The sequence below is a fragment of the Erigeron canadensis genome, chromosome 4 (assembly GCF_010389155.1).
Source record: "Erigeron canadensis isolate Cc75 chromosome 4, C_canadensis_v1, whole genome shotgun sequence".
Lineage (NCBI taxonomy): Eukaryota > Viridiplantae > Streptophyta > Magnoliopsida > Asterales > Asteraceae > Erigeron > Erigeron canadensis.
Window position 1 is genome coordinate 11,856,256 of NC_057764.1, and position 14,694 is coordinate 11,870,949.

Consider the following 14,694-nt stretch of genomic DNA (forward strand, 5'->3'; position numbering starts at 1 on the left):
TAAGACGCGAGAATATGTTGATTAAGATAATTATAAGAATATGTGAGAAAGATGTACATGTAATTTAAGATGTGGGATTACAATGTAACGTGAGATTAAATAAGATATGTTCAGACGGGTGATAAGAACGATGGATAGGCACAATTAGGAGTATGTACTCTACATGTGCTAATATGTATATGTGTGATATGTTTACATGTGATTTGTAAGTCGTGACATGTTGCCTAAGTTGTAAGTATATGTTGATATAATATGAAATGTGATGGGATGTGGGAAAAGGTAAGAATGGGATGATCTTACTATATTTGTGGATAATAAGTAACGTGATCATGTATTGATATGTAAAAATACGAAGAAATTTTATGAAAGTAAAATGGAAAAAAAATGTGTTATTATAATGTGTGTATATTGCTTCGCTAATTTAGTAACTAACACTTGTTTTTATGAAAATGTTGTGTTTTCAAGATAAGCAGGTTTGAGCTAGTGAAAGGTTTAGCTCGTGAGATAGATAGAAAAATAAATGAATATTAACATTAGTTTCCTAAATGCTTAGAGTTTCACCTTTAGCTGTTGTTTGACTACTTTATTTTATTTACGTTGCATTTAATAAGGTTGACATTTATGTTGGTGTCTTAACTTGGATTATACTTTGACTATTACGATGTTATTATTAACACCAAACTTTAATGAAAAGTATCATCCGTTTCGGATGTGGCATTTTTTTTTATGGGTTTTGTTAGACGACCCTTAGGGTTGTCAGTAAATATTAATTGGGTGAAGAAAATTTTATACCTTGTTGTTAGAAAAATCAGGGATTAATATATAATGTACAAGTTTTTAAGCATGTAATTAGTTGTTAGTCATTATCATTTTTCTTAGAATTTAAAATGACAGGTATTACAATTTTATTAGAATTTTATGCTAATTTTTAATTTTTTTATAAAAAAATCATTTTCTTAAAAATAATAAGCCTTGCCGTAGATCGCAGTAAAAAGTAAATGGGAATCAATCGCCGACAAGTTGTGTGTTCCGTCTCTGGTTATAACAACGTCCCAATAAAATATTGTCCGCACAGCACCCTACCCTTCTCTTTCTTCTTGTTTCAAATCTATCTATATATTTTGTGACAGCTCCACTCTAATTTGGGTCTCCTCCACATATTTTTCATTGATGTAAACCCTAAATTATACATATTCAATTCAGTTAAATAATAAAAAGTGCATTAAGATTTGAGCATACAAAATTACTAGTACAAAACAAGTGGTTGGGGATTTAGATGAAGATGAACAAGATGAGAGTCAGAGTCCCAGTCCTAATTTTACTATTTGTGACCGTTGTTGCCCCTCTCGTTCTCTTCACTGACACAAGAATCGCTACTTTTTCTTCTTTTTGTAAAACTCTTTCTCCTCAGATCTTCTTTTTCTTTATGCTAATTAATTAATCCTCTAATTGGTGCTTCTTTTTTTTTTTTTTTTGTATATATGCAGCAACATTTGAATTCAACCAGGAAGAGCCTTCTTCAATACTTGTACTACCAATCCTTACTCATTAATTAATATATTATTTCTTTTATTACTATTTTTTTTGTGTGTGTGTGTCTTGCCAATGAGCTTTAGCTTAATTGGCATGTGGGGAGAGAATGAAGAGATAGATCACATCATAGGTCTGAAGGCTAATTCGGATCGAAGACCGGTTGAACCAGTGGGTGTTTGGGTTCCCGGCTTTGGTGGGATTTGGCCGCCCAACATGCCTGTCGGGCGTGTGGGTTGCCTTGATCCCTTAATATGTTCGGTTAAGTTGACTACTTGTTTGTAATTTTGGTTTCAGTCATTAAATCGTGACGTGAGACCCCTAAATTTGCTTCCGCAGGTATTTATTAGAATAACAATAATAATTATAATGCCATTACATGGATAATTAGCGTAATGAAATTCGATTCCATTTATATATGATATGTATTAAACAACAATGCATAATGATTTTGTATCAGGAGTTACCATCGAAAGAAGCAGAAAAAGAACCACTGGGTGATGTTCATTTAGAAAATGTAACCACATCGGTTCCGAAACACCCTTTTGGATTTGTTGATGTTGAAAGCTCTAGGAAAACTAGACAGCTTAACGAAGGTTGGTCTTATTATTTATTTATTTATTATTATTATTTTTAGTAAACGTGACTACAGTTGGAATTATTATATTTTACGGATATCTACGGCAATTTACTTGCTACTAGAATCCAAGGACAATATTTTCTCAGATCCCATGATCCAGCAAGTGACAAACAAATTGGAATCAAAAGCAGGAGAAGAAGAAGCTGGAAACACGGAAACTGTCACGATGAAGGTATTTGATAAACATACTTTGTTATGGACTATCACCAGTAAATTAGTTTTGATTTTATTCACTGCTGTCAAGTTCATGACTCTTGTGATGATCTGTGTGTCTATCTGTCAATCATTTAATTAGTTAGTTGGTAATGTCTAGCTGTACTAAATTAGAAAGTTTGTATTGCTATTAGTTGTATTATACATAAATGCCTCACATTATCAACGTTTAATTAAGTGGATCTCTCTGAAGCTAGCCAGCACTGATTATCTAGTTTTTTCTATATTGATAATATAATAATCGTTTATTATAGAATACACACTCGTATATCTTGGATTTTGTTTCTTATTTCTATTGTGAAACAATTTGCGTTTTATTTGAATGTAACCATGTTATATGATGGCAATGGGAGGTCTAAATTGTAGATAAAAAAAATGGGAGTGTGTGCTAAATGAGGACTGTGAGTGATAATATATATAAAGCTTCACATTCCATATGTGCAATGATCTTCACATGGTTTATGCATGATAAATATTCCCCTAAAAGTTTTCAAATACAAAAAAATCTACATTCCACTGCACAGATGATGAGAAAATCAAGCTTATCTGATCTTAACTCTTGTTAATTTCTGGTTTCTTAGGAAACAAAACAAGGTGGAAATTTCATTGAATTGGCGCATAAACATGGTAAAAGGGAACCTGCAAAAACCAAAATCGAGAAACCCAATGAACCTGTTTTCGTAGATGCCCGTGTTCGTTACCTCAAGGATCAATTGATTAGGGCAAGAGTGTACCTTTCCCTTTCAGGGACGAGAACCAATGCTCAGTTTAGTAGGGAACTTCGGTTGCGTATGAAGGAAGTCCAAAGAGCACTTGCTGATGCAACCAAGGATGCAGATCTACCAAAAAAGTAAGGCTCCTGTATATTTTAAGTTGAACGGTACTCTCTCAATTGTTCGAGGTTTGTTAAACCCCCTCCAAAAGAATGTATGATGTCCATATTGGGGGTATTTGTAGCTCTGCAATTAATGCCTCATTAGCTCGGGTGATTCTTTTATTTATTTTGGTTTCGTTTTCCTTTTGGGGTATACTTACAGCTGTTTTTGCTATATTTCTAGTTCTTATGACAAGCTGAAGGCAATGGACCAGACTTTGGCTAAGGGCAAGCAAATTCAGGATGACTGCACTGCCATTGTGAAAAAACTTCGTGCTATCATTCACTCCACCGAAGAACAATTGCGGGTGCATCAGAAACAAGCCTTGTTTTTGACTCACTTAACTGCCAAAACTGTTCCTAAGGGTCTTCATTGTCTATCCTTACGCCTTTCGACTGAATACTATTCTTTAAATTCTTCTGCACAACTATTCTCAAATAAAGAAAACCTAGAGGATTCCAAGCTGTTCCACTATGCATTGTTTTCGGATAACGTCTTAGCTACAGCAGTAGTAGTCAATTCAACTGTTACCAATGCCAAGGTGATTATGTTTTTTGGTAAATTCTTTGTTATTTCATTTAGCCTGTGATATAGTCCTTTAATATTATTTTATATTCTCTTACATTGTGCCATGTTTTTGAGGACAGCATCCTTCAAAACATGTTTTTCACATTGTCACCGACAAGCTCAATTTTGCTGCAATGAGAATGTGGTTTCTTGCAAATCCACCTGGTATGGCTACAATACAAGTTCAGAACATTGATGAATTTACATGGTTGAATGCAAGCTATAGCCCAGTTCTGAAGCAACTGGCTTCTCAGAATATGATTGATTATTATTTCAAAACACATAAGGCCGAGTCTGATTCAAATCTGAAGTTTCGCAACCCAAAATATCTGTCAATGATGAATCATCTTCGATTTTACCTTCCAGAAATTTTTCCGAAACTGAATAAAGTGGTGTTCCTGGATGATGATATAGTGGTCCAGAAGGATCTAAGTGGTCTTTGGTCTATTGATCTGAAGGGCAAGGTGATTGGTGCTGTTGAGACCTGTGGAGAAAACTTTCATCGGTTTGACCGCTATCTTAACTTTTCAAACCCTATCATAGCTAAAAACTTTGACCCACGTGCTTGTGGATGGGCATATGGAATGAATGTATTTGATTTGGATGAATGGAAGAAGCAAAACATCACAGATGTTTATCACACATGGCAAAATTTGGTAAGTGATCTTTGTATTATTGATCAGGTAAGAATCATATTTGAAGTATCGACATTGTTGTGAGCTTCTGTTGTGTGTTTGGTTGCAGAATCATGAGAGACAATTGTGGAAGTTGGGGACATTGCCTCCTGGTTTGATAACATTCTGGAAACGTGTTTACCCGCTAGAGAGGTCATGGCATGTGCTTGGGCTTGGGTATAACCCAAGTGTGAGCCAGAAGGATATAGAAAGAGCATCAGTGATACACTACAACGGGAATTTGAAACCATGGCTGGAGATAGGGATACCCAAGTTTCGAGGATACTGGAACAGGTTTGTGGACTACGGTCAGGGGTACATGCGGGATTGCAATATGAGCCCCTAGTAGGCAGGGATGAAGCAGAATTGGGGCAATAAGTAGTACGAGTATATATTCTTTGATTTGTCATAATGTTGATGGTTAGTTTCCTCTTATATTACACAGCCGTGTGAAAGAGAAGCCTGCCATGCATTATGTGATTTTGTTGTAAAGGAGCAAGAGATTGATGTTAAAAAATAGTTGGTGATTGATTTGTGTGCATGTTGTATCGTCCAATGATTCATCTTGGGTTTGTATTGTTTTCTTTGCACCCAGAAAAGGATGATATGAATGTCTATTTTGTGTACAATCTACATATATTAACATTGTGATAGAAACTAACAGATTTGGATCTTAATTAAAAGAGAATGGAGACAAACAATTTTATACTAGGCCACATGGAAATTTCTCAAATATGAATTTTTTTTTGCAGGATTTACTCGTTTATATGTTTTAGGGAAATTTCCTTAAATGCATTTTTTTTTTCCAGTTGTCCATCCCCAGATATTCGTGAATTTGGATCAAGTCCTTGAAAATAAAAACGAAAAACATGTTTGCATCAAACCCATATGCTTATCTCAACCCAAACTGCCATGGCCAATTTATAGGAGCATAGCAAGGGCTCAACCAAGTCCTCCCGGGCAACAAGAGTCGGAATTCGATCCAAGCCTTTTTTGGGATACATTTGGACTATTTATTTAAAAACAAAATTGTTATTGATCACTGCCCGATAGTTAAGCATGAATCCGTTGACTGATTTGACCGATCTCTTTGTTAGGCTTTTTGATCACTAGCGTTGTGTCTAGTGGCTGCGTCCGATTCGTTCTTCATTTAGAAGCGGTAGACGCTATGTGGTGGTGGGGTCATGGGACTATCCGTTACATAATTTATAAAAATATGTAGATTGGAGGGAACACCTTAATACCCGAAACCGTCTTGATTCCAATATGTACTGGCCGCTCCATATCTTGGTGAACCCGCACACATGAACCCAATAGGTTTCTGGATTTAATCCGTCTGGGATCACTTCAAACCACCAAGATCAAAGATTCATAAAGGTAAATGGAGATTTTAAGAAATAGAGATTGCTCTATTAATTTCATTCAATCAAAATCAAGTCTGTCTTACAATGACAAATGAGCCTTTATTTATAGCCATTAATGCTATTTTCTAAATTTAAAGAAATACAATAATAAAAGAAATAAAAGGTTGTCATAGACAACAAGGACCACCACTACTTTAGACAACTAATAGAAAATGAGCATTTGCAGCTTTTAGAATTATTCTCTTAGAAATGGTCACCACAATTGGCACATGCATACCGTTAGGAAAGTTGTCACATCAAGCTGTCCATCCTTATCCATTTCCATAGTTGCCTAGCATAAAGTTGGTATATTCCTTCTTTATTGGGTCCATTGCCATATGACTAAAATATACTGAACTGAAAAAAAACTGGTGACATTATTCTGGTGCATTTGGACTGGAGTCGATCACTGGTAAGCTTCACTAAAGGGTCTTGACTGGAGCCCGAACTGGAGAGTCGTCACAGGAGTAATCTGGAAGATCGTCACCGGAGAATGGATCTCGAGGATATTTACTGGAAGATGGATCTGGAGGATCTTCACTGGAGAAAGGATCTGGAGGAAATCTGGACGATCTTCACTGGAGAATGCATCTGGAGGATATTCACTAGAGAATGGATCTGGAGGATCTTAACTGGAGAATTCCATCTGGAGCATTTCGACTGAAGCAACTCACTGGATTTATCAACTGAAGCTGTCCATTGAAATGGTTCACTGGAGTGTGACTAAGATAACCTTACTAAAGTAAAACTGAAACCCATTTCTGAAGCCTCGTGACAGGAGCAAGGTACTGACAAGTCTTCACTGGAGTTGTTAGCTAAAAGGTTGCTGAAACAAGACTGATAGGTTTCACCACTGATGGATACTTGCTGAGGAAAGGCGTGCTGATGTAATCTTCTCATTGAAGTGTTGCTTGTTGTTCTGATCACTTGCCGGTCGTATTTGGTGATGACGAGATCACGACCTTCACTGGTCGTGATCTGAAGCTGTGTCAGCGATAGTTGTTTCTGATCAAGACTTATTTTGTCACTGGTGGGCAGCAAGATCAGCAAGTCTTGACTTATTACTTCAGTACTCGAATTAGTATTCAACTTAGTAGCTTCTATTAGAATGATATAGGTTTTCTCATCAACATGCTTTATTAGATCAACATGTATTTCTGGATCAGTAGACATATATGGATCAATATATGGATCAGCATGTGAAGTCAACACTTGCAACAACAAAGAGAAGTAGCTACTGATTGAGGACATGTGGTGATAAACTATCAAGTTCTTAGAATAGGAGTTTGATACTCCAAAAAGGGTCATAACTAGAAACTAAGTCAGCTGTTGATCTTTGATTAGGAAATATACAAGCCATCCTTTTTTGAGAAAAAGACTCGGGGTCATTTTCGCATCACCGGGGCTATGCCCTTTGTTGCATTATATATATATGTATATTATATATATATATATAGGAGAATGATTAATTCTCTTAGTTCATTGGATGTGGTGATGTAGAAATTCAAATGGGTAGATTAGAAAAGAGATTAAGTGGAATCCATTTGTCACAATCATAAGATTTTAGGAGGTTTTTTAAGAAGGTAACATGTGGTATCCACTAATTCTCTTTCCTAATCTTACCTCCTGATTTTTCCACATGTCGTCATATCATAGTTAGGAGGATTATTAGGCTATTTGGTCAGGAGGTGATTGATCAAATACTCGCACTATCGCTCAACCGAAGGTGTGAGTAGGGTTTTGGGGGTGTAGGTTGGCGATTCCCTCCGGTCAGGGGGCTGAAGGCCACTTTACGCCTTTGTATGGTGGTCTAAGTCAATTCGTGTAGCTTAGGGTTTATTTACGTATTTGGAGATCGAATATTGTTTTTATGACTATGATCATATGTCGTGTAATTCCTCCTCTATTTATATAGAGGGTAGAGTCTTGGAGAGGAAGATAAAGATTAGGGTAAATCTTTTCCTCTCTTTGTGATATAATCTAAGTATGGAAGATGTATCTTGGACTTTCAAACCGTGTCCTAGATTATAGGAGTATTTGATATCATTCCCTTATCGGGAAATCGAATAAGCATGGAATGGATTTGTGTATATCCGTTTGTTATTGTTTGTGATCATCTTTAGGGCTCCGGAATTACAGAGGTATATATCGTAGCTTCGACTACGGAAAGGTCTATTTGGTATAGTGGGTTAGTTCCTTCGTTGCTTACAAAGGGTCCTTCGTATCCAGTTTTTTATGCGGAGGTAAAGCTCCGTATATGGTATATAATCAAGCCCCCCAGTTTGATGAGAAAGTCTATCTATAGAGTATCACATTAGACTTCAAAAATATTCTGAAAAAATAGAATAAAAAATAAAAGTGTACCTTCGTAACTGGGCTTCAAAAACAACTTTAGTGTTCATAATGCATCGTATCTTCCTAGAGCTCGATTTAAGGGTAATTTCGACATTTCACCGTGCCGCATACGTATCCCATCAGAATTTTTAATTCTTGCGCGCTTATCCCAAAGAGAAAACCAATAAACAGTTTTAGTGGGTTATGCGCCGGTTTTTCAAACCATTCATTATGTCTCCCATTTAATTTCAACGGCTCCAAAAATTTTCTTTTTTTCTTCTTTGCACTTTTGCTCCTCCTTTTCATCATCAATCATCATATTCCTTGTTAGATCTTCATCATCACTATGGATCGTAATCCCAAAAAGATGACTGATGATGATGTTGCGTGGTTCCGCCAATGTTTCTCCCGCCCATGTTTCTCCCGCCCTGCCGACCCAGAAATTAGGGTTCCGGGGCGATCAGAATCAATTCTTGATGCGCCTCCTGGATTTGTAGGTATGTATACCGCTCCCTTCTCCGGTGGTAATCTTAGCTTTCCCCTATCCCCTTGGTTTTTAGGGTTACTTGATTACCATAATCTGCAGTTATCTATGGTTCACCCCTTAGTGATTACTATGATAGTTTCGTTTCTAATTGTTTGTCGAGCATTTGATAAAGAGCCCATGATTAGTTTGTTTGGTTTTTTTTTTCAAGTTTGGTATACGTGATGGTTGGGTTATGGTTGAGGAGATGCCCGGTAGGTTATTTTTTGATATAGGGGATTCTGATTTGTTGATCTGGAGGCCGGGGTTTTTGTTTTTCAGTGAGGAATACATCCATCAAGTGCGTAGGTCTCCATTTAGGGTGGTTACTTATCCCTCTATGATTCTATATCTTGCTGGGATTACCATGTCATGGGAGGGTTCTCCTGATCAGCCTGTCTTGATATAGTGTTGTGAAGGTACCATTTTTCTTTGCCACTTGTTTTTTCTGACAATTGCATTGTGTTGCTATCATTTGACGTATTTTACGTTGTGTTTTGCAGAGTTGACACTTAGAGAGGTAGTGACGATGAATCCTCGAGGCATGGTTGTTAGTAGGAGGCCTTTGTCTCCTTCAGATGGGGAGGGTCCCCTTTTTGCCGGTGTTGATGTTTCTGAGCCTCCACCGAAGAGGCAAAAGGTGAGGGATGGCCCATCTGCTTCAACGGACCCTAATGCTGCAAGTTCTTCTATCATTATCCTTGATTCTTATCCTACAAGAGATCAAGTTGTTGTTACTACTACTGTTCAAGTTTCTGATGCTGGTGAAGGTATGTGTTTCTCCCTGACTCTATTATTTGTGGCCATATAAATTTGATTTGTATGCCTTTTCCTTATTTAGCTGGGACTTCTGATCCTGGACGGAGGCCTAGGAAAGAGCCAGTTGATGAAACGGGAGCTACTACAACTGGGGCTAGAGCTTCCATAACTGGGACTAGAGCTTCCTCATCTAGACCTGGATCCACGACTGGTAAGTAGCTAGATATTACGTAGGTGTCTCAATCGCTGTTTCCCTTTGCATATTACTTATTGTAGTTCTTCGTGATTTTATCAGGGGTTGCTCTTCAGAGTGAGTTGCCTAATCCTCAGCTTTGCCGAATGAGTCTGGATATGCTGGTTCCTGATCACCTTAGGACCATGTTGGATACCATGCCTGCTCAGAGGCTTGCTGAGATGACGAACCAGGCTCTTTTTGCTGCCGGTATGATTGGTTCGGCTGGCAGTTTCAAGATGCATTATCTGGAAGAGAATCTACAGAAGCACAGGGCAAAGTTGGCTTCTCTGAGGGCTGCTCCGTCTACCGGTGGTGATTCTTCTTTGATTGATTCATTGCGGAGGGAGCTTGTTGATTCGCAGGAAGCTTTATCCCTTACTATGCAAAGTTTAGATGTTGCTCATGAGAGAATTTATGCTTGAGTAAATGCTTGAGCCACTACTACTACCATTTTATCAAGTCCAACAATATATATATAATTCATTTCATGGCACAAGCTGTCAATCAAGTGCCGTATTAATAATAATAGGGTCGTGCCATGGAGACGACCATTTAAATATAAGGTAGCTAGAGCACCACTATGGTCGGACTGGGAGTGAAGGTTGTCACGAAGGCAACCAACCTTCCACCGTTACACTTATGGGTGGGTGGACGAAACCTAGTTGCGCAACTCTCTAACTACAGGCCTTCACTTTCGGAGTAAATAGTAGTGTACCGAAAGAAAACGGGTTGACAGAACTCAAGCTCATCATAAAACATTTATCATCTTGAACATACGAAACAAATTCATTTCATAATCATTATATCAAGAATCATTTCATATATATATATATATATATAAAAGAAATTTAATTTATATATCATACTTTTCACCCTGATAGTTAAACACATAAAATAGTTTGAAAGGGGGCTATAACTCACTTGATTGGGGTATGAAAAGGGGCTGATCAGATGCGTGAAGTACGTCTAGTGGTGTCGTCCCTCGAGCAAGCCTAAACCATGGTATTTAAAATATACACAACGTAAGTGTGTGTTGCATGGCTAGTAAACTAGATCATGAGATGTATGCTAGTAGACTTGCCCATATTTGGTTGTTTCTTAATTATGGTAATCAAGTACATTATGTTGTTCACCTCATTTGGTTTGAAGACATTTGGTAGTGAAGGCCATTTATACGATTTTGTTCGGTTATTAGAATTTCGGTAGTTTAACTTCGTTTTATATATATTTTCCATTGCATACTTTGTTTAATAACCATATTTGACATTTGTGTTCTTATAATATTAATGTTGATATATTTTACAAATTTATAATTATTTATTTAATTTAATATTATTTAATTAATTATTTATTTATTTTGTTGATTTATTAATTAAATAATTCTTTATAATTATTTTTAAGTCCTTAAATTATCTCTAAAATTCATAGATAATTATAGATGGATAATCTACTGATTTCTAAGCCTTTTTATTTGTAATATGATGATTTTTATATTTATTTGTGCATTATTTCTATTTGTTTAATAATAATGATTAATTAGTGACTTTTACTTGATAATTTACTTTTAAATTGTATAGTTCTTGTTCTCTTGCTTGTAATTATTTTTTCCCAGTAGGTTTTGATCACTTTTATCATTGGTTAAGTAGTTTTGATCAGATTCATGGTTTATATAATTTATTAATTAATTTATATACCTTTTAATTATCATTTTATTTCATTAAATCATAGAAATTCTTACAAATCACCACAAGAGCTTTAGTCCGAAAATTCCAGGCCTTTTTGGCAACTCAAATCAATGAAAATTCATATCAATTCAACCTCTCTTGTGTCTTGCTTAAATTGAGGACTTTATAATTAAAAATCGTTTACCGAAATAGTGATTTTAGCCTCATTTCTTAAGCTATAAAGGTACTTCAAAATGGATTTTCATTCTTAACTCAAATATTATAGTAAGTTCATCATATTTTGGTTCATCATAGTGATGTTCGACCGATTTCATACGTCATGTGATTGACCATTGCACAAATCTTGATCTAGGATACGAAATCGACTAGTTTTTGAGTCATTTAGCCGAGTAAAGGATATCCTCAATTTGTAGTTGCACAAAACCGATTACATGAGTGCATAATGAGTCGAATCAAACCTTAATTAAGGTTCAATTTCAGTTCTTACACACAAATGTAACCGAAAGATGCACACAAAATAATCAAAGACACGATTCGCTGAGCTTTTGATAAGAACCGAAGGGTAAACATATATATATACATATAAAACAAAATAAGAAGATGAAAAACAGAATTTACCCACGTTTTTTATGAAGAATTTGACGGCACACACTTGTTTCTTGATCAAAGATTGAAGCCTCGAATGATTTGCAAACGTTTAGAACCGAAAATCGAGAGATTTTTCAAGAGAGAATTTTGAGAGCAATAATCTATGTGTGTGTGTGTTTTAGATCAGCCATCAAGAAGAAAAGAAAACACAAGGCTTGGCCTTGAATTTATAGGCAAGGCCTAGGGAGGGGAGGTCCGTCAGACTAACGGAACATCTGACAGTTTTAGTCCTTTTTGCTTACTGGACAAACACCGAATGCCATAGAAATGATTCGACCATATTTTATGATATATTTTTGATTTACGAACACAACGACTAGTCACTTGACCATATTTGACTCACAGAAGTGTTTTAAGTCTTTATTTAGGCATTTCTATTAGACACCCAGCCTTCCTCAAACATTCGCACCAAGTCTTAAAAGTCTAAAACACTACTATATAATAAATATGAAATGTTTTAATCATACTTTAATCCATAAACACTAATTTCTTTAGAACTTAGTTTGACAGTTACTGACCTTATTCGAACGGAAAAGTACAGTCAAACGAATGCTCAGGTGACGGTTGTTACATCATTACCCCGTTAAAAGAATTTCGTCTCGAAATTCAACTTGTACTAGTCCCGTTAAATAACTGAGGATATTTTTTCTTGAAATGATCTTCCCATTCCCAAGTATACTCAGGCCCTTACGATCCACAATGGTATACTTGGTTTTCTTTAATTTCCGCACCTTACGATCCACAATTTCCAAAGGCTGTTCAACGAAGTTTAATCATCAATCCGAATTTCATCCATAGGCACATGAATTTCCTCCTCAGCTAGACATTTACGAAGATCTGACACGTGAAATACGTCGTGAACTCCTTTAAGCTCTTCCGAAAGTCTCAACCGATAAGCTACCTCACCAACTTTTTCCAGTACCTCAAATGGTCCAATAAATCTAGGTCTGAGCTTTCCACTCTTGACAAATCTAACCACTCCTCTCCAAGGGGAAACCTTTAGAAGTACTTGATCTCCGACATTGAATTCCAAAGGTTTACGTCTGACGTCAACATACTTCTTTTGTCGTTCCCGTGCTACTCTAAGTCGCTCTTTAATCTGAATTATCTTCTCGGTAGTCTCTTCAATAAGCTCAGGCCCATCCAATTGACTATCACCAAAGTCAGCCCACGCGATAGGTGATCTACACTTTCGCCCATACAATGCATTGAAAGGAGCCATATCAATACCTGCATGATAACTATTGTTGTAAGAGAATTCTATCGAATGTAGATGATCATCCCAGTTACCTCCAAAATCTAAGACACACGCTCTCAACATGTTTTCCAAACTCTGAATCGTACGCTCACTCTGATCGTCGGTTTGAGGATGGTATGCCGTACTCATGTCTATTCTAGTCCCAAAAGCCTTCTGAAACCCGAGCCAAAAAGAGGATTGAAACGAGTATTGCTGTCTAAAATAATCAAAACCGGTACACCATGATTCAACAAGACTTCATTTACATACTTCTTCACCAATTTCTCTGTGGGGTCTTTCTCGCGAATGGCCAAGAAATGAGCTGATTTTGTTAGTCTATCAACGATCACCCATATCATATCATGACCCTCCTTCGTTCTAGGTAGTTTTGTAATGAAATCCATAGTTACACACTCCCACTTCCATTCAGGAATTTCTGGTTGTTTGAGCAACCCAACAGGCTTTTGATGTTCCACTTTCACCTGTAAACACGTCAGGCATCTGCTTACAAACTCAGCAACATCTTTCTTCAAACTCAGCGACATCTTTCTTCAAACCAGGCCACCAATACAACTCACGTAAGTCATAGTACATCTTGTCGGTTCCTGGATGTACCGAATACATTGTGTTATGAGCTTCATTTAATATCAATGTCCTTAAATCACCAATGGAAGGAACCCATAGTCTATCCACGAAATACAAGCTGTCATCGTCTCTTCTATCCAACTGTTGTTCCACACCTCGTAGTTCCTTCTTAAGAAGATCTTTATTGCCAACAACCACTGACTGTGCTTCTATGATCTGGTCTCTAACACTCCTTTGTACTGTAATACTCATAACACGTACCCGTCTAGGCTTAACCCTTTCCTTACGGCTTAAGGCGTCGACCACTACATTGGCTTTCCCCGGGTGATAACGAATGTCACAGTCATAATCACTTAGTAACTCAAGCCATCTTCGTTGTCTCATATTCTAATGTTGTTGATTGAAAATATGTTGTAGACTCTTGTGATCCGTGTAGATTACACACTTGGTTCCATACAAATAATGCCTCCAGCACTTTAATGCAAAAACCACTACTCCTAATTCCAAGTCATGAGTTGTGTAATTCTTCTCATGGACCTTCAGTTGTCGCGAGGCGTATGCAATCACCTTGTCTCTTTGCATGATCACACAACCTAACCCTTGACCCGATGCATCGCAGTACACCACAAAGTTATCAGATCCTTCAGGAAGACTCAAAATCGGCGCATTACACAACTTATCCTTCAAAATCTGAAATGCTTCTTCTTGTTTCTCGCCCCAGACATACGGTCTATCCTTCTGCGTTAATTGAGTAAGCGGCAAGACAATCTTAGAAAATTTTTTGAT

The 14,694-nt window shown here is 36.9% G+C and overlaps 1 protein-coding gene across 2 annotated transcripts; it reads left to right on the forward strand.

Moving 5' to 3' along the window:
- Positions 1-1,101: 1,101 nt before the first annotated feature.
- On the forward strand, positions 1,102-5,128 carry LOC122595149 (probable galacturonosyltransferase 4). 2 transcript variants are annotated; one of them, XM_043767468.1, is made up of 9 exons: positions 1,102-1,391; positions 1,488-1,528; positions 1,828-1,869; positions 1,991-2,126; positions 2,233-2,342; positions 2,965-3,233; positions 3,442-3,799; positions 3,906-4,481; positions 4,570-5,128. In XM_043767468.1, exons 1-9 carry the CDS (start codon positions 1,277-1,279, stop codon positions 4,843-4,845), a joined length of 1,923 nt encoding a protein of 640 aa, XP_043623403.1. In that variant the 5' UTR covers positions 1,102-1,276; the 3' UTR covers positions 4,846-5,128. The 2 variants fall into 2 exon arrangements, with proteins under 2 accessions (XP_043623403.1, XP_043623404.1); XM_043767469.1 differs by having other exon boundaries at positions 2,257-2,342.
- Positions 5,129-14,694: the final 9,566 nt, after the last annotated feature.